We start from the raw sequence: 17,510 nt of genomic DNA on the forward strand, positions 1-17,510 counted from the left end.
TCCAAGGCCTGCAGCAGAGCATGAAGAGATTGTCCTGACGTTGTCAGTGTTGGGAGTGACATGGGCAGTAAAGATAATCGGCTGCACAGTCAAGCAGCCAGATGTTTCGCTTAACTAAGATGCAAAATAGATTTTAGGAGCCTACATAACCATGGGGAATGTTTTGGCTGATGTTTTTCTGCTGCTGCTGGTCTCCACCGGACACGTTTATGGAGGTAGGTTCCTGCAGAGGAAAAAAAATCACTCCTTGTCTTAACCTACATGTAAAAGTTAAACCTGGCATTTGTTTCAATACATCATAGCAACGTGAGAAACGTTTTCACCTTTAGATGTATGTGAAAAATAATTCTTAAGGGTTGTTGGAGTGTAATTAATGCATAACTGCTGCGCTGAAATGATTTCCATCATTATAGAGACAAAGGAAGGTTTTGCTGGTGTTATTTAGGCCTGTTTATCTTTTTACAACCTTTGATTTACTTTAAATGGGTCTGGCAGTTGGCTGCTTATTATCTAATCCTGTCTAACATTGCAGACTGGTGACATATGGCATTATGATGGATTTTATTTGGGGAAGGATGCTTGCCCTTATGTTTTATGCAGCAACATGGTTAGTTGAGCTGATGCCAGGAATGTTACATTTTTGGTGGTAATCCTCGCAAATACAGCGTTGATCTTAACTCTTAAGCTCTTCTCTGCAATACATTTCATTGTCCATGAAAACAATATGTCATTTTCTCCACTACAGATATCTGCCACTTAAATATAAACACTTAACAACATTTGGAAAGTTTTTGTATGCGTGCAAAACTCTCTAATGGCCACCAGCTTTGCCTCGGGCAGTTACACATGTCTCTGTATCACACCTGTTTGTCAGAGCACATAAGTGACTTGCATTCACATTGGAGATGTCTGCGAGTGTAGGAAGATTATTAATAATCCAATGTTCACTGCTATCATAGAGGCAGATTAGAGATGCATGGACAGACGTGGGTTATACTGACAGCGGGCTTATAGGCTTTATGCAGAGCAGCATGCTGGGCCAGTCTGCTGACTGAGTACTTCACACTGCAGCACATAAAGTCAATAAAAGCTTTCATAGCAAAGTTTTCCCACTCAGAGATAAGAAGGGATTTTAAGAAAAAAATATTAAGTCATTGTGACATATGTTGCAGTGCAGACACATAAATGTAAATACTTTTTCTCATTCTAAAATTTTGTACCAACATTAAAATTTCCCTATATTTACAAAATATACATGAAAAAATAAATTCTGTGTTAAAAGTTATCTACAGCAAGCACGCGCTAAACAACTAAATATTAGATGTGTAACCAAAAGCAAAAAAATATGTTTAGAGACCAAATACACGTCTTAACAAAGTTAATAGACCACCACCCAGAGTAAGATTTATGCCTAAATTAGCATTAGCACTCACCAAAATCATTTTTGAATGTTTCTGTAACTGTTAATCCACCAGTAAAATATAATTATTGTTGTTTTCAAACATTTTACAAAAAAGCTGAAAGAAATAGTGAAGCGCATTCTTATTTTTTTTTTTTTTTTTTTTTCAAATTTAGATACCAGATTACAGTTTTTACTTGTATTTCTGTAACAGAAACAAATTCTTTTTAGTGGCTGAATGTTGTGCTTGAACAATTTTTGACTTTTCTAAGAATTCCAGTGTGTCAGCTCAAATTTGCCTATAAAAAAGTGAATTTAGTTTGTTATTTGCTTAATAAACACAAGCTAGAATTTTAAACACATTTTTGATGTTATGACAGGTAATCTAATAGATGTGTTAATATTAACTATTAAATAGTTAAGATTATACAGGCCTTGTTTGTTAATATTTTTCCTGTGTGATGTGGAAACAAACAAACTTTAATTTATCTTTAAAATGCATTGATTTTTTTGCCACCCTTTTTTGTCATATAAATTTTCCCTTTATTTCCATTTTGTGGTCACTGCCTCTGCAGTGTTGTGCTGTCTGCTTTTACAGAGCTTTGAATCATTTTTAGTGTCATCAAACTGCAGCTGCATGCATCCAGACACACGGCTCTGACCTCCATCCACTGAACGTCACAGTTTGCACAAATGGACAGTCGGAGAGCGTGTCGCTGCTTTGTAGGTCAAATCGATGATGCTAAACACACTCATTTATAGTTAGTGGTAGATATGCTGGCCTCATTGATAGATAAAAGTATGCTGTAATTACATGCTCATAAAGCCAGAGACAGACAAGCATCATCTGTGTTTAATTATAAAGATCATTGGACTAAAGGTGAATCAAAACAGAAGCAATGGAAACGCTTCTTGAATTTTTGTCAGCACTAATTCATGGCTCAAGATCATTGACGTCAAACTATATTTGACATGTATGTTCATATTTACAGCGCACTTTGATCTTTAGTGAGCCAGACCAGTAAAGCTCCCCATTAACTACACGTCTAGTCCCTGAATATCGTACACTTTATATATGATCTATATAAAATGCTGATGTTGTAATTGAAGGAACTCTGCCACTACAACTATTTGGGTTTAAACTGTAAGAAACAAACATTTAAAATTGTGTGTAAAATTACAAAATAGCGTATTGCATGGACTGTCTTGTAATTATAAAGCACTTTTTGTAATTCACAGAAATAACTATTTAGAAATGGTTAAAAAATAAATAAATAAAAACCTCAAAAAACAAAAATGTAAAAAACCCAGGAATTTCTTTGGAAAATATGAATGGCCATGGAGATGGTCTTTATCATTAGAAAATACTCTAATGCCTTTTAAAAAGATGAAGTTCTGCTTTAACACTATGCTTTACTGTGTTTAGTGCAAATGCAATCATGCTATCATGCTAAAATGTGAACGTTCCGAGCATGTGCTCTGCTGTATAAGTACAGATTTACTGAGCCACAGTCATGCCTCACTTTGTCTTTTTGACATCTGTCATGCAATATAGTGCACATTTATATTTTTACCGTAGTTTCCCATTGAAGTTAATGGCATGTATTTTGAACTAAAAGACCAATTTGCGTCATCTGGGTCAGCAGGGGTCTAATGACGTCTAATGAACCTCTACAGAATGCATTAGTTGTCATTAATTGACTTCAGATAGCAGGTACAGAGTGCACATAGTGACAGATCAGTCAATGCAGGCTAATGGAAGAGTTTTTTCCTGGTAGAAGGTCTATAATCACCACCAGGGCTATGAGGGCTTCCTGTATGGTAGCAAATTAAATTAAGCTTAATCCTGAAACATGGCTGTCAGAGCATCTTTGATTAACTACACGATGTTTTAGTGATTTCGTGATAGCTCAGGCTTCAATTTATGTTTGTCTTTTTTTTTCTTGTTGTTGCACTGTTGCAGTTTCATTCTACGGAGATGGCTACATCTACCTGCGGACAGTTGAGACGTCCATACAGACGTTAATCCACGTTCGATTTCGAACCTCCAGTCAGTCAGGGCTGCTGTTTTTGGCAGCAGGACACACAGACTTCATGCTTCTGGAGCTGATCTCTGGGTACCTGCAGGTAGGAGGTTATAACACAGAAGAAACTAATCTTCTTTATCTCAAAGACAGAAAAAATGTGAGACAAAGTGTATCACTGTGAGACAAGGTAAGATAAAATGGTTTAGGATTAAAACGGATTAGTAAAAACTGTCCAGGGGCTGACATAAAAAAAAAAGAAAAAAAGGTGCAAAAATTGTCCCTCGGGCCATTTTAGTTCATTAAATATGCTGGAATTTACTATCCAGAAGAAGACCAGACAGAAGATTAAACCCAGAAACCTTGGCGTCAAATTGCTCAGCGAGTGGGGTAAAAAGTAACCCCCCCCGGCACCGCTTTAATTCCAGACAAGTTCATACACGAGTGAGGTTAAGACAGAAAACCACAATAGTTTAATAAAAATACCAAGTACAAGTCAGTGGTGCTCTTAGAGAGATCTCAGTTGCATTTCTATTTGTGGAAAAGCCTTCATTTTCTTCATTTTGTTTTTTATGTACACACAAATTCAACATGTGATGTGTGATATTTGGGCTTTCCTTGCAACTTTTTTGAGTTTATGAACTTTTTCCTTTTTCACCTTCTCCCTCAATCCTCAGGTACGTATTGATCTGGGCTCAGGTGAGCATTCGTTGCGCTCAGAAAAGGGCATCCATCTCAGTGATCTGGCGTGGCACACTGTGGATCTCACCCACACCCGCCACAATATCACCATTACTGTGGACCGAAACTCCCACACCGGCCTACAAATACAGGAACCAGATCCGGAGCTCGGTGTGGAGGATGGACTGCTTGTTGGCGGGACAGCTGGATTAAAACATCTGTATCTTCACAACATCTCCTCTGGGTTTAGGGGTTGCATGGACGAAGTCGTCTTCAATCAACATAACTTACTGTCCAGTCTCAGGCCACATTCTGGGTACAAGACCGTCCATGAGGTATCTCTGGGCTGTAGTCCACAGTTTTCTGCAACAGAAGAAGATCCTGTCAGTTTTTTCAGCTCAAAAGCGTTCATGTCACTCCCACCATGGGATGTGCTTCAAGAGGGAGTGTTTGAATGTGAACTATATCCTGCTGCAAAAGAAGAAGAAGACGGCATTGTCCTGTATAGCTCTGACAACCAGGGAGGGTTTGTCGCCATTGAGATCATACGTGGTCACCTGGTGGCTTCGGTAGGAGGTGGAGAGGGGAGTAAAACTGAGCTGCATTCTTTAACAAATGTAAACAGCAACCACACCTGGTACACCATCCAGCTTCACTTGCTGCCTCACAGTGTGCAGCTGAAGGTAGGCAAAGAGCTGGTGAAGGCCAGTCTGAGCCCAGAGATTCAGGTCATCCAGCTCAAGGGGCCTCTCTTCCTAGGAGGGCTGGATGAAGCAGCTCGGGGAGAAGCAAGGCAAGCTGGATTGATTTCTGTTCCATCTGGAGGAGAAGGAGGAGGCTCCTTTAAAGGCTGCCTTCGTGAAATCAGGGTGAACACTCAAAAAACAGGCCTACCTCATGCCACAGTCACCAAGGATGTCACCGTGGGCTGTAAGACAGGGCAGGCTCCACAGAGAGCAATTCTCACCAGCCCAACAGATCTTCCTGCGGTTGATATCACAACTACACAGACTAACGCGAAGAGGAGCCCTAACTTCCTGATGCTGAGGAAACTAGAAGTATCTGAGGGAGGGCGGGCACCTCTTGAACCAAAACACATAAAGGTAGTTCTGATCTGTCTTTTGAGTTTAGTGTTTTTTAAGTAATCATGAAAATAAAAATAAGCAGCACCGATATATAATTCTCTTTGGACTCTTTCCCAGGTGAATTTGGACTTCCGTAAACTGGGCATTCATCCATCCCAGTTTATGTTCCGCATTGAGGAACAGCCTGTTCATGGCCAGCTCCGGTTGGACCTGAGTCCAGACCCCGACAGGATAATGGAGGAGGGCCAGGAGAGGACCATCACGATAGGAATTGAGGAGAAGGACCGGACGTTCAGTATGCTGGACCTCTGGCAGGGCAGGGTGATGTACGTTCACGGCGGCTCAGAGGACCAGAATGACTTCTTCACATTTTCAGTCTTCTCCAGCAATAAGAAGGAGCTTCCTGTGTTTCTCAAGGGCAACCGTCTGCACCGGTTCGAAATTAGCATCAGTCCTGTGAACGATGCCCCTGTGCTCAGCCTGCCAGAGGGAAACTATTTTACTCTACTCGAGAAGTCCAGACGACAGGTAGGTACAGGAAAATGTCTGAGTAATTATACGTACAAAGATCAAAATTAATGCATTCACAATTCCCCCAGCTGACTACAGATGTGCTGAGAGTGCTAGACCCTGACAGCAGTCCTGAGGAGCTCGTTTTCAGCTCCCTGGGAAACCTCAGCACTGAGGCTGGATACCTTGAGCATCAGGATTACCCTGGCAGGTTGGTGTTACGGCTTATAAAGCTTTAATAGGGCATTGCAAATCTTTTTAGATCCAGTTACTGAGCTCTTTTGTGGAAGTGGCTGTTTGTGTATAATTAAGAAGAAACCCTGGGAAGAAAATATTGCTTATTTCTCTTCATGACAGCTTCTCCTTTTGCCATAGCATAAGAGTTTTATTGTAATATTACTTGTTTGTGTGGTCCCTTTATACATCAGTAGATTTTGCAGCATTACATAAATATTACATTACATAAACATGTAAGTCATTCCTAAACAGTTAATGTAATACTTTTGTTGTACCCCTTGCATTAAGGCTGAAAGCCTGCCCTTCAGTCACATCTTGATTGTTAGATTTAAGGCAAAACTACAACAAAATGTGCAAAAATATGTGGATGCTTTTTTTTTTTATCATAAAATGTGGAGTAATAATCAGGCGCAAGATTTAAAAAGTTCAGTACTATACAAGATGTGATCAAACCCATAAAAAAGTCCTCCTTTTTAAAATTTGGACCGATTTCAGTGCTGTTGCTACTTTAAGATCGGGCTGTGGAAATCCCATTCTGAGCATTTGGACTTACTCGTGTGTCTTGACAAATTTGACCAAACTGGCAAAACTAAAATTATATCAGTGCTGATTATTGAGAACATGTCTCCCAAATTTTGTATTTCTGATGATGGGATTTTGTGTTTAAGAGTCCTTCCAAAACTTCCTGAGCCCAGATGTGGAGAGTATTTCTTCAAAGCTGGGCCAAGTCCCTCATCTGATAAAGTGTTTGTTAGTAGGATTTTTTCACAGACATTGCACCAAGTGACACAAACAAGTCGAACCAATTTGTTTCATCCACTTGTCTTGGATGAAGTCATTTGAGTTAGTATGCAGTATTATTCTAATTTTTCCCCTAGTTTTCATTTTACTACAACTTTTAACTACAGGTTATCACCTTGGAGGTCAACACAGTGGTAACAGTAGCTAGCACTGTCCTCACAGAGTAGGAAGATTCAGGGACCTTTTAATGTGGAGTTTGCATGTTCTCTCTACGCTTTGGTTTTCTCTTGGTAGTCTGGCTTCATCCCATAGTCCAAACTAGCGACCTATCCAACATGTAACCCATGTCATGTATGAGTGAATGAGGACCGCTAACAGGAAAAAGCAGACAGAACTAAACTAAATATAAGGGAGTTTACACAGAAACACTAAGGACTTATACAAAGGTGAAACACTAAACAAGAAGCAAGAAGCAAGCAAGAATCAAACTGAAGATATTTAATAATTAACAGAACTTGAAAGACCAAAAGCATAAAACACTGGGTCAAAGACCCAGGAACACCACACCTGTCTCCCCTACTATGACAACTGGGCTAGGCTTCAGCTCCACCACGACCATAAATTGGTTAGGAAAGAAAAAATGGAAATTTGGCATTTAACATTAATGCTTCTTATCTTCCAGGCCCATCAACTTGTTCTCCCTAAACGATCTAGAGGAGGGTAAGATCAGCTTTATCCACACAGGGGTCTCAACTTCCAGGCTGGCTCTTAGGGTTAGTGACGGGCAGAAGGTGAGTAAAATAGCAGCTTGTCTTCTTTTCTTATCTTTTGTCTTATCCTCTCAGATGGTATTTTAAATCTTCCCTCTCCCTTTGTCAGGTAAGCAACACAGTAGTTTTGAGGATAATAACCGTGCCACTCGAAGATAAACTGGTGAACAACACCGGACTGGAGGTGAACCAAGGGGAAGCTTCAGTCATCACCACCAATCACCTTGCGGTACAAGTTAATGTGGCTGACCCCACAGTAGAAATCTGGTATAATGTTACAGAGTTCCCACAATATGGCGAGCTCCAGAGGTTGCACTCAAGCGGCGAATGGAAGCCAGCGACCTCTTTCTCTCAGAAAGTTCTGGAAAAAGAACGGATTCGGTACCTCAGCACCTACCGTGGCTTACAGATGCAGAATAACATCACTGACCACTTTAAATTTAAAGTCAGTATCGGTTCCCTGGCTAAACAAGAGGCTGTTTTCCCCATCGCGGTACGATGGATTCACTTCAAGATCACACGGAGTAAGATGGAGCTCAATGGCGTTCAGGCTGCCGTTCTCACTCCCGAGGACCTCCATGTGATTTCTAAGGGTGTTAAGCTCAGTGAGAGTGACCTCCATTTCAGGATGGTAACAGTACCCAAGAAAGGTCAGCTTCTCCTCAACAACAAGGTCCTACAAAGGAACTCAACCTTCAGCCAGAGGAACATCAGTGATGGTTTGGTGAGGTACGAGCTAATCAACCGGCAACATGACGATACGAGAGACACGTTCAGCTTTCAGGTGTTTTCAGCTCACTCCAACTCAACAACTTACGACTTCAGAATCAACATCAAAGCCGAGTCGACCACCGTCACTGTGATAAGCAAAGGTCTTTCAGTCATGGAAGGAGGGAGTAAAGTAATCACCAGAGATATTCTGTTCACTCACACAGCGAGTAACCGGGAGGTCCTCTACAACATTATAGAGAGCCCCAGGCATGGGCACATCAGGCGGATCAACCTCTCCAACTCAACTTCAATTAACGACAACATTATGGCATTCACAAATCAGGATATAACTGAGGAAAGGATCATGTACGTTCATGACGACAGTGAAACTAAACAGGATTCTTTCACATTTCAGATAGGGGTTTACAAATCTCACAAACACACGAACAAGAAAGAGGACGGAAACGCAGAAGAACACACCTTTAATATCTCAGTGCAGCTCGTCAATGATCAGAGGCCTGTCAGGGTTGTGGATAAAGTTTTCCACGTGGCACGGGAGGGCCAGAGGTTGGTGACGTTAAATGACCTTCGTTATCGTGATGATGACTCAGATTTTGAGGACAGCTGGTTGGTGTACACACGGAGGGGGATCCCCATGGGAGAGTTGGTGCTGGCCGGTGATCCTAGCCACAAGTTGTATGAGTTCACACAGCGTGACCTTGAACAGGTAAGAGTAATAATGGTATCTTTTATAGTTTGCATATTTTTTATAAAGCCTGCTAATGCTTTTTTTCTCTTTGGTCATGATGGCCTCCTGCTTTTTCTCATCTCAGAAAAAGGTGCTGTTTGTCCACAGAGGAGTGAGTTTTGGGCGTTTTGTGCTTTTCGTATCCGACGGGAAGCATTATGTTTCAACGCTGTTGGAGGTGATTATTCTCTATTTGTTTTTGTTTTTTTAAATTAATAACAGTGACAGGAAGGATAATGCTGCAGTCACACTGAGGAAAACTGGTTGGAGATGCCCACGAAGTTATTACGAGCATGTGCAATGTGATCGTGTTGCCTTTAAATGATTGTATTGAACACGAGGACCAAGTCTGCAGTGACTCGCAGTCAGTTGCTGTCTTCAACAGTGCCAGTGATAAAGCGTCAATAAAATTGAGTCAGTCTGCCAGCAGTTTATAATAGATTGGTTTCAAGTTGGCAATAACATACAATCTATTTTCAAATCTGTTTCTGTCTGCAAGCACAGACATCAAACAGAAAGTATTTTTAACTGCAAAATTATAAAGGCACTCAGCAGCCTTGCCTTCCGCTGGAAAACCAGTTGGTTGCTTGCAATCACTTGCAATCTGAAAATCTGCAATGCAATCATTGGGCAAGCACTGATTTTTTCCGAGTCACATGGAGGGTGCTGTCATCTCAGACTCGTGATTGACACAAATATAAAAAAGCTGCGTAAACATGTAGAAGTGCAGTAGAAATCTGGCAAAAATACAGATTAAGCGCTCACTATAAATTTCTATTTGATGTGATTTTTTAAATTTCTGTTCATACTTTTTATGAGATTTTGCCAGTAATTAGATTTGAAAAGACACTTTAGTGTGAAAATAATGAAGTTCATGTTAGCATGATTGGTCTTCTTTTGCTGTGGGGTGCAGGTGATGGCGCAGGATCCTTACCTGCAGGTGGAGAACAACACAGGCCTCATGGTCCAGCAGGGTGGGATCACGACCCTGACCTCTGCTAACCTCAGTGTTTTCAGCAACCTTGACATCAGAGACCCACAGGAAGTGACGTTTGAGGTCTTCCTCCCACCTAAACATGGCGTGATCTGCTTTATTGATAGAGAGAGCGGGATTATCACAGATGCAGATGCAATTTCAATATTCACCCAGCGAGACTTGATAGCAGGGCGCCTGGCGTATCGCCATGATGGCAGCCACAAGTTGTCGGATAGCTTCAATGTGACGGCAAGAGCTAGAGAAAGGAGTACAGAGAGGCAGCTGGAAAGAGGGAAGAGGGAGGTGCATCTAGACATTGGAGTTTCGGTAAAGATTTATCTGGAGAGTCATCAGAGGCCACCAACAGTCAGAAACAACCGGCCAGTGGTGGTGGAAGAGGGACAGAATATCTCTATAAGCAGGGACAACTTAGAGGTAAGCAAAGCCAAGATCCTCACATATTGCAGGTAAATTCTCTGATTATAAAATCTGTTTAGTTTCATATTCAGCATCACTTTTGTGACTCTCTTTTTCTTTTTTTAACCAGGTGGTCCATGAAGACAGTCAGCCCTCAGAGATAGTTTTTACTGTGCACAGTCTTCCCAAGGTTGGCATCATTCAGAGGTTGTCCACTGACAACAAGCATCAACGCATGAATGGAGGACAGAACTATAAAGTAGGTACCTCTATAAGGGACATTTAAATGGAAACTGTCTGACAAAGTAAAGTAGGCTAAGAGATCTCAAAAAGCAGCATCATGGCACAATCTAAAGGAGCTCGAGTACAGCTGAGAAACAAAGTCACTGACGTCTGTTAGTCTGGAAAGGTTACAAATGCATTTCTAAGGCTTTTCAGGCTAAAACTGAAAATATACAAGAGTAAAAACTCATAGCTGATTCCTCCAGTGACCCTTGGCGCAAACCACTTATATTAAGGGGACACTGATAGAAAAGGGTTGTCAGATATAGATCACACCATTGTTACAAGCTATTCCCTTGTCTCATTTCCTGTCACTTAGTGTTTCAGTCTGTCATATTTATGCTGTCAAAACTGGCCCACAAAAGTTGCACATCACATTTTTAAAGTATTTAATGGGTCACTAAGAGGCTGCAGTCAAGGGGTCTGTTCACTCTGTCCCTCCATGCAGGGTAACAAAAAGCAGTCAACACCCACATTCACCCAGGAGGACCTGAACCAGGGCTTGGTTATCTATCAACAACAGACTGCAGGAAGCACCAATGATTCTGTTCTGTTGGAAGCAACCAATGGGGTGACAAAGGTTGGACCCATCAGGCTGGAGATTGATATCATCCCAATCCTGCTTCCTCTGCAGGTAGAGTCCTAAAAAAGTTCAAATGGAGGTCAACTTACCAAACCAGAAAGCAGTCAGTCACTACTTTGTTCTACACATTTTTTGTTTAGGTGTCCAACTTGATCCTAGATGAGGGGTCTTCTCTGCCGCTGACCTCTGACATCATTAAAGTCGCCAGCCATCACTTCTCTGGGATGAACTTCCTGTACCAGGTCATCAATCCACCACGACATGGACATTTGGAGCACAGCCGCATTCCAGGGATGCCCATCACTGCTTTCACACACACCGAGGTTTGACCGAACACACTCAAAAACCAAGTTTGATTACACATGTAGGTCTTACAGACTGAAAGACTCCATGTGTTCATGTCAGAGGGGTCAAAAAGCAGGAAAAGACCCTTTTTTACTAGAAGGGCAATCAGCACAACCATGTGTCACAATTTTGAAAACATTTAATGGGTTCTTTAAAAAAAAAAAATTCTCACAAATGGAACAAACTAGGACACGGGAACAGTTGGTAATTTAATGGGTTCATCTCATGGGTGACATGGTGCTGCAGTGGTTGGCACCATTGCCTGACAGCATGAAGATCCTGGGTTTGTCCACTAGCCAGTGAGGCCTTTATGTTTATCTGGGGCCTCGCATGCTCTCTCACAGTCCAAAGACATGCACGTAACGTTAGCTAGTGATTCTAAATTGGCTGTAGGTGTGAGTGGTTGTACTCTGTCTCTTGCCCCATGGTCGCTTTGATTGGCTTTATTCCAACCATGACATTGTATTGGATAAGTGGAAAAAAATAGATGTTTTCTTCTTATACCCATGTTCTACCTGTTCACAAAACTTGTATAATCTTCATGGCTGATACTCCGGTCAAACATCCCTGATCAGATCATGTATTTGGCAAATAAAATCTAACATGAAATATACAAAAGATATACTTTCCGTTGTCCTGCTGGCGTTGAGCACAATCACCCTACAACAATACTACAGATTTTTCCTTAAATTAAATGTAGCGCTCATCTTTGTGATAAAATGCTTCATACTATGATGTGAGCTATCATTTCATGCGATTTGTTTGGTTCATTTACCACACAACATCTGTTTTTAGGTGGAACGAGAGTACATTTCCTACATCCACGATGGCAGTGACACCCTGAGAGACAACTTCACCATTGTGGCAAACCAGACAGAAACCAGGAAACACAGCCTGCCGTGCACCGTCCACATCAACATCACACCTGTCAATGATGAGACCCCGGTGGTTACAACCAACCACGGACTGAAGGTAGGAAATGCCCACACATTGATAACAAGAGTCACCACAATTATTATTTTCAGCTAAAATTATTTCAAAGACACACTTAAATCAAAAAGTCATGAAACAACTTTTTTATTTGTGAATATTACAACAAACAAAATATATCTATGTAACTATATATCTATATCTCTTTACAGTCATACTGAGCCAAGCTGACTTGTCATGTTTCCTTTCTGCTCCTCAGGTGTGGGTGGGTTCTGTTACAGAGATAACCACAGGCGATCTCAGTGCGGAGGACATTGACACTCCACCTGAGGGGCTGGAGTTCATAGTGACACCACCCAGCAATGGCCACTTGGCTTTGAAGAGCTCCCCCTCCAGACACATTCTGAACTTCACCCAAAGTCACATAGAAGGCAAGCAGCTGGTGTTTGTGCACAATGGTAAGCATGTGTTGCTGTTTTCTAAAAGACCTTTGATTCAGCAGAGGAGTAGACCACATGTTTCTGTCTGTCTGCAGGGGCGCCGTCGGGTGGCTTTCATTTCCAAGTGAATGACGGCGTCAACTTTGCTCCTCGTCAGATCTTTAGCACAACTGCCCATTCTCTGATCCTCACCCTGCAGAGAAACCACCCGATGGAAGTCTACCCAGGTATACCTGCTCTTCCAGCTTCAATAAATCACTAAATGACTGTATAAATAAATGTAGTGACTGATGGTTTTGAAGTCACATCTTGACCTGAAGTTAAAAAGACCCTCAGAATGGCCTCTGTACTCTACAGTCACCACATCTCAATCCAGCAGAACACCTCTGGGATGTGGTGGAACGGGACTTTCAGACCAAAATCTCTAAGAAATGTTTCTAGCACTGTGGTGAATCTGTGTCACAAAGAGTCGAGGCAGCTCTGAAGGCACAACAGTGAGACACTGATGTAATACACTGCAATGCCACTGGGTGGCCTCGCTACTCTAAACCACAGTGCGTTATGTTCCCACCAAAACCTATAAAGTACATGTGTACAGTGACACCTACTCATATGTACAGCATTTATTCTTATATATAACCACACACAACTATTTTACTTGCTTTGATGAGAAAAATTACAATATTTTGTAGTCAAATAAAAAACAGTTTATATAAAATGTATTGAGATAGTTGGTGTTGAAACTGGGAATATAGATTTACTGTTAAAGGCTAAACTTGTCGGTTACAGTCCTTCTAGCACATCAGTTAAAACTCCAAGAACTTGATCTAATGTGGCACTATTGGGGGGGGAAAGAGAATTTGTGGCTCAAGAAGAGGTAAAACATTTCCTCCTGATCTCTCTTTTGCTTATGTTGCTATTTTAAGAACAATATGAACTACTTAGCTACAACTTTTCCGCTGACAATCAGTGGACAGTCAAAGAAACAAATGAGCACAGTTAGACATTCGAGTATGACATTTTTGTTTGATATATTTGTTTTACAATGTTATCTTCGATCTCAGGTGACAAATATAGTTGAACCTGGGTTACATTTGGCACTTTGACTCAGTGACAGGATGTCTGTAGGCTGGACATGCCCTACAAAGATGTGGGCTGGGCTTGGCGTGGGTTACTGTGAGCATTGTGTGGGCTCATGCCACAACACACATGACATCTTGCTCATATTAGGTGTCGACTACTCCTCAGTGAAATGTACAGCAAAACAGCAGATGTGGGTCACATTACGGCCAAACACTCTGGCATTGTTGACACATGGCGTCATCTACTACTAATACATTAAACTCAGTAAAGTCACTCCCTAGCATGACTTTTTTTTGTTTATCCTGAAGGCTCTGTGACACCAATCTCAGACAAGGAGCTTCAGGTGGTAACCAACATTGCTGACGGCGACATCAGGAGGAACCAGTCCGTGGTCTTTGCAGTGACCTCTCCTCCTAAACTCGGCCGCCTGGTCCGACGTATGCCGGACAACTCCACTGGAAATGTTTCCACCTTTACACAGAGCATGGTAGGGATGGGTGTGTCTCCATGTGTCAGTGTTTGTTTTTTCTAAGAGGACTAACTTCTGAAAGAAATTCTCTTTTCCCTCCTCATTTATTTGGCTCTCTTAGTTGGATGATGGCGTTATCCTGTATGATCAGAACAAGCCAGAGTCAGTGGGATGGTCGGCTGCAGACACTTTTTCTTTCACGGTGTCTTTGCCTCCTGCTTTTCTTCCTCCACACACCTTCACCATCTTGATCTCCTACCAAGCCAATGAACATCATGACAGCCCTCAGCACAAGACCAGACTACTAAACAATGCAGGTACTATCTATGTTTCAAACCAATAAACATCATGTGGCAAGAGGAATATAATATAAGAGTGACTACATTTATGTCTGTATTTATCACTCAGGTGCTGTGGTGGCTGAAGGAGGCAGGGTGACAATAGACAGGTCCAAGCTTGATGCCTCTAATCTCCTGGGAAAAATCCCAGAGTCCCGTCGGAAAGACCACCACATCATGTATCGCGTGATTTCTTTTCCTCGCTACGGGATTTTGTCTATTCGAGGACACAATCTCACCAGGTACCTAGCTGCTCTTATTTGTCATGAAATGAACTGAAAAACAAAATTAAAATCAAAAGAATGTAATACCATATACAGAGCAAAAGTAAATATATATATATTCAATAAAAGATATATATCATTATACAGCTGGGATTAGAAGTTTACATATACTTTATCACGGCCATAAAAATTTTAATTTCAATTCATTTTGGATTTTTCTCTAATCCACATGGGGTCAAACGTATACTCTTAAACATGAACATACACCCCTATATTGGGTTAAATGTCCTTTATACCTCAGCCAGATGCTTCTGGTAGCCATCAGCAAGCTTCTGGATATCTGACCACTCCTCTTGGTAGAGTTGGTAGAGTTCATTCAAATTCCTTGGTTTCCACAAATTTTTAATCGAGTTGAGGTCGGGGCTTAGAGAAGCTCATTCCAGAACCTTAATGTTAGCCTGCTTTATCAATTTTAAAACCAGTTTTGATGTGTTTGGGATCCTGTATTTGTGTATTTGTCCTGTTAGAACCACATGATTGGGTGGTCCAATCATGTGGACTGATCATCTTGAACTTTGCAGTTTTTCAGAAATGGCTCCAAGATAAGATAAGATAAGAGAGATGTTTATTGTCACTCTTACCAGAACAATGAAACACAGTTTGGCATCTCTCCATTGGCAGCTTGTAGGTGTTTGGGGTTTTTTTTGCAAGAGACCTTTCCAACTTGTGTAAAGCTACAGTTCTTCTTCTTATATCTTCATTGAGTTCCTTGGAGTTCTCTATTGTCACAGAGTCCAGTGACTGCTGCCTAACAAATCCTTTTTATGTTGGCAAAGAGAAATTACAATTTATAGTGAATCATGATCACTTAGAAGTCAATAGGCCTCGGCCTTGTCAAGTTAAAAGACAATGCAGAACATTCAGCACCACTTATTATTCTCTTCTTGTGTTGTTTGATATATATTATTAAAAGCAGCCATATAATTATGAAAAAAGTATCAATTATGACTTTTGGCTTATCATCTTTTCTCAGGAACCAACCAGATTTTTCGCAAGTCACCCTGAACAAGTTTGGCATCATATACTTCCACGATGACTCTGAGACCACAAGTGACAGCTTCACTTTCCGAGCCTGGGTGGCACCTTTGGATCTCCCCTCCTCTTCCTCCTCATCATCCCTGTCTGCTTTTTCCTCTGACTCCTCCTCTTCTTCCAGCTCCTTTTCCTCTCTGTACTCTGCTTCATCATCTGCCTTTTCATCACTAGACACAGTTTCTCATCATCACGTTAAAGACACCACGGGGGTGACAGAGATGTTCAACATCACAGTAACACCAGTCAATGACCAGCCACCACTGATCAGAAGCAGGGCCCCCAGTATGAAGGTGGTAGTGGGGGAGAGAGTCGTACTTGGACCCGACAGTCTTCAGGTGAGTGAGTGCAAAAAGGACAAGTATAAATTTAGGTAGAGCTGCAATTTATTTTTACGTCTACAGAACTTTTTCTTAATCCTTCACTTTTTCCATGTCCAGGTGGAGGACCATGATACTCCTCCAGAGGAGCTGCACTACCTCGTGATAAGTAAGCCCAACAATGGCTACCTGACGCTGGGGGAAAGACCGGAGCCGGTGACGTCATTCACCCAGTACGACGTCAACCACGGCCGGCTGCATTTTATACAGCAGGTGAAGAAGGCTTTACTGCAGCAGTGAATCCTAAACATGTGTCAGTGTTATGTAATTAGAAGAAAAAATAGCATCAGACTTCCATTGTTGTAATTGTGATTGTGCAGAGAATTAAAAAGTGCTGGACATGGTTAATGCGGTGCCAGTATTCTGTGGTAGTTTTTTTCCACTTCTAATTTCTACGTTGTGTCTTTTGTTCTTCCTTTCAATGTTTCCTGCCTTAGGGCGACTCCTCAACAGGAGTTTTCTACTTCAACGTAACAGATGGCCATCACCGTCCACTCTACAAGCTGTTTAGTTTGGAGGTGATTAAGCCCTCGGTGTCCATTGTGAACAACACTGGCCTGTCGTTGATTCAGGGCCGGACCGCGGTGGTCCTGACACCCAATCAGCTTGCAGCTCAAACCAATGGTCAGAGCCGGGCCACTGTCTCCTACACTGTGACCACACCCCCTCGCCACGGACGCATCGCTATTAACGACCAGGAGGTCACCACATTCCGCCACGAGGACCTCCAGTTTGGACGGGTCGTCTATCACATGACTGATCTCAGCGAGTCCGAGGACACCTTTCAAATGTCAGTGTCAGCCTCGTCTCCTGGGGTTAATTATGGAAATGTGACAGCGACGGTGAAAGTGACCGTGCGGCCTCTGATCTACCTGAGAGAGCCAGTTCGAGTCCCCAGTGGTATCGCTGTGAAACTGGGGAAAGCCATGATTGATGCCTCCGAGCTGGCGAGAATCAGCCGAGCCAACCCGGTCTTTGAGGTTCTCTCTCCACCAAAACATGGAAAACTAGTCAAGGTAAAGCCGCTTGTTCTAATGAGTCGGGG

At 41.9% G+C, this 17,510-nt stretch overlaps 1 protein-coding gene across 1 annotated transcript in view; it reads left to right on the forward strand.

The window, feature by feature from the left end:
* Positions 1–17,510, forward strand: part of LOC102076010 (chondroitin sulfate proteoglycan 4) — a 23,191-nt gene continuing 5,681 nt past the window's right edge. Inside the window, exons 1-21 of the mRNA XM_013270791.3 lie at positions 1–215; positions 3,363–3,526; positions 4,101–5,207; positions 5,307–5,717; positions 5,789–5,910; positions 7,360–7,468; positions 7,557–8,885; positions 8,992–9,084; positions 9,820–10,317; positions 10,430–10,558; positions 11,030–11,215; positions 11,305–11,487; positions 12,305–12,481; positions 12,699–12,897; positions 12,975–13,106; positions 14,271–14,449; positions 14,553–14,748; positions 14,840–15,011; positions 16,027–16,423; positions 16,526–16,678; positions 16,903–17,481. Coding sequence (XP_013126245.2) covers positions 152–215; positions 3,363–3,526; positions 4,101–5,207; positions 5,307–5,717; positions 5,789–5,910; positions 7,360–7,468; positions 7,557–8,885; positions 8,992–9,084; positions 9,820–10,317; positions 10,430–10,558; positions 11,030–11,215; positions 11,305–11,487; positions 12,305–12,481; positions 12,699–12,897; positions 12,975–13,106; positions 14,271–14,449; positions 14,553–14,748; positions 14,840–15,011; positions 16,027–16,423; positions 16,526–16,678; positions 16,903–17,481 — 6,579 coding nt within the window. The 5' untranslated portion in view covers positions 1–151. The remainder of the gene's footprint in view (positions 216–3,362; positions 3,527–4,100; positions 5,208–5,306; positions 5,718–5,788; positions 5,911–7,359; positions 7,469–7,556; positions 8,886–8,991; positions 9,085–9,819; positions 10,318–10,429; positions 10,559–11,029; positions 11,216–11,304; positions 11,488–12,304; positions 12,482–12,698; positions 12,898–12,974; positions 13,107–14,270; positions 14,450–14,552; positions 14,749–14,839; positions 15,012–16,026; positions 16,424–16,525; positions 16,679–16,902; positions 17,482–17,510) is intronic.

This window comes from Oreochromis niloticus, linkage group LG7 (assembly GCF_001858045.2).
Source record: "Oreochromis niloticus isolate F11D_XX linkage group LG7, O_niloticus_UMD_NMBU, whole genome shotgun sequence".
NCBI classification, from domain to species: Eukaryota; Metazoa; Chordata; class Actinopteri; order Cichliformes; family Cichlidae; genus Oreochromis; species Oreochromis niloticus.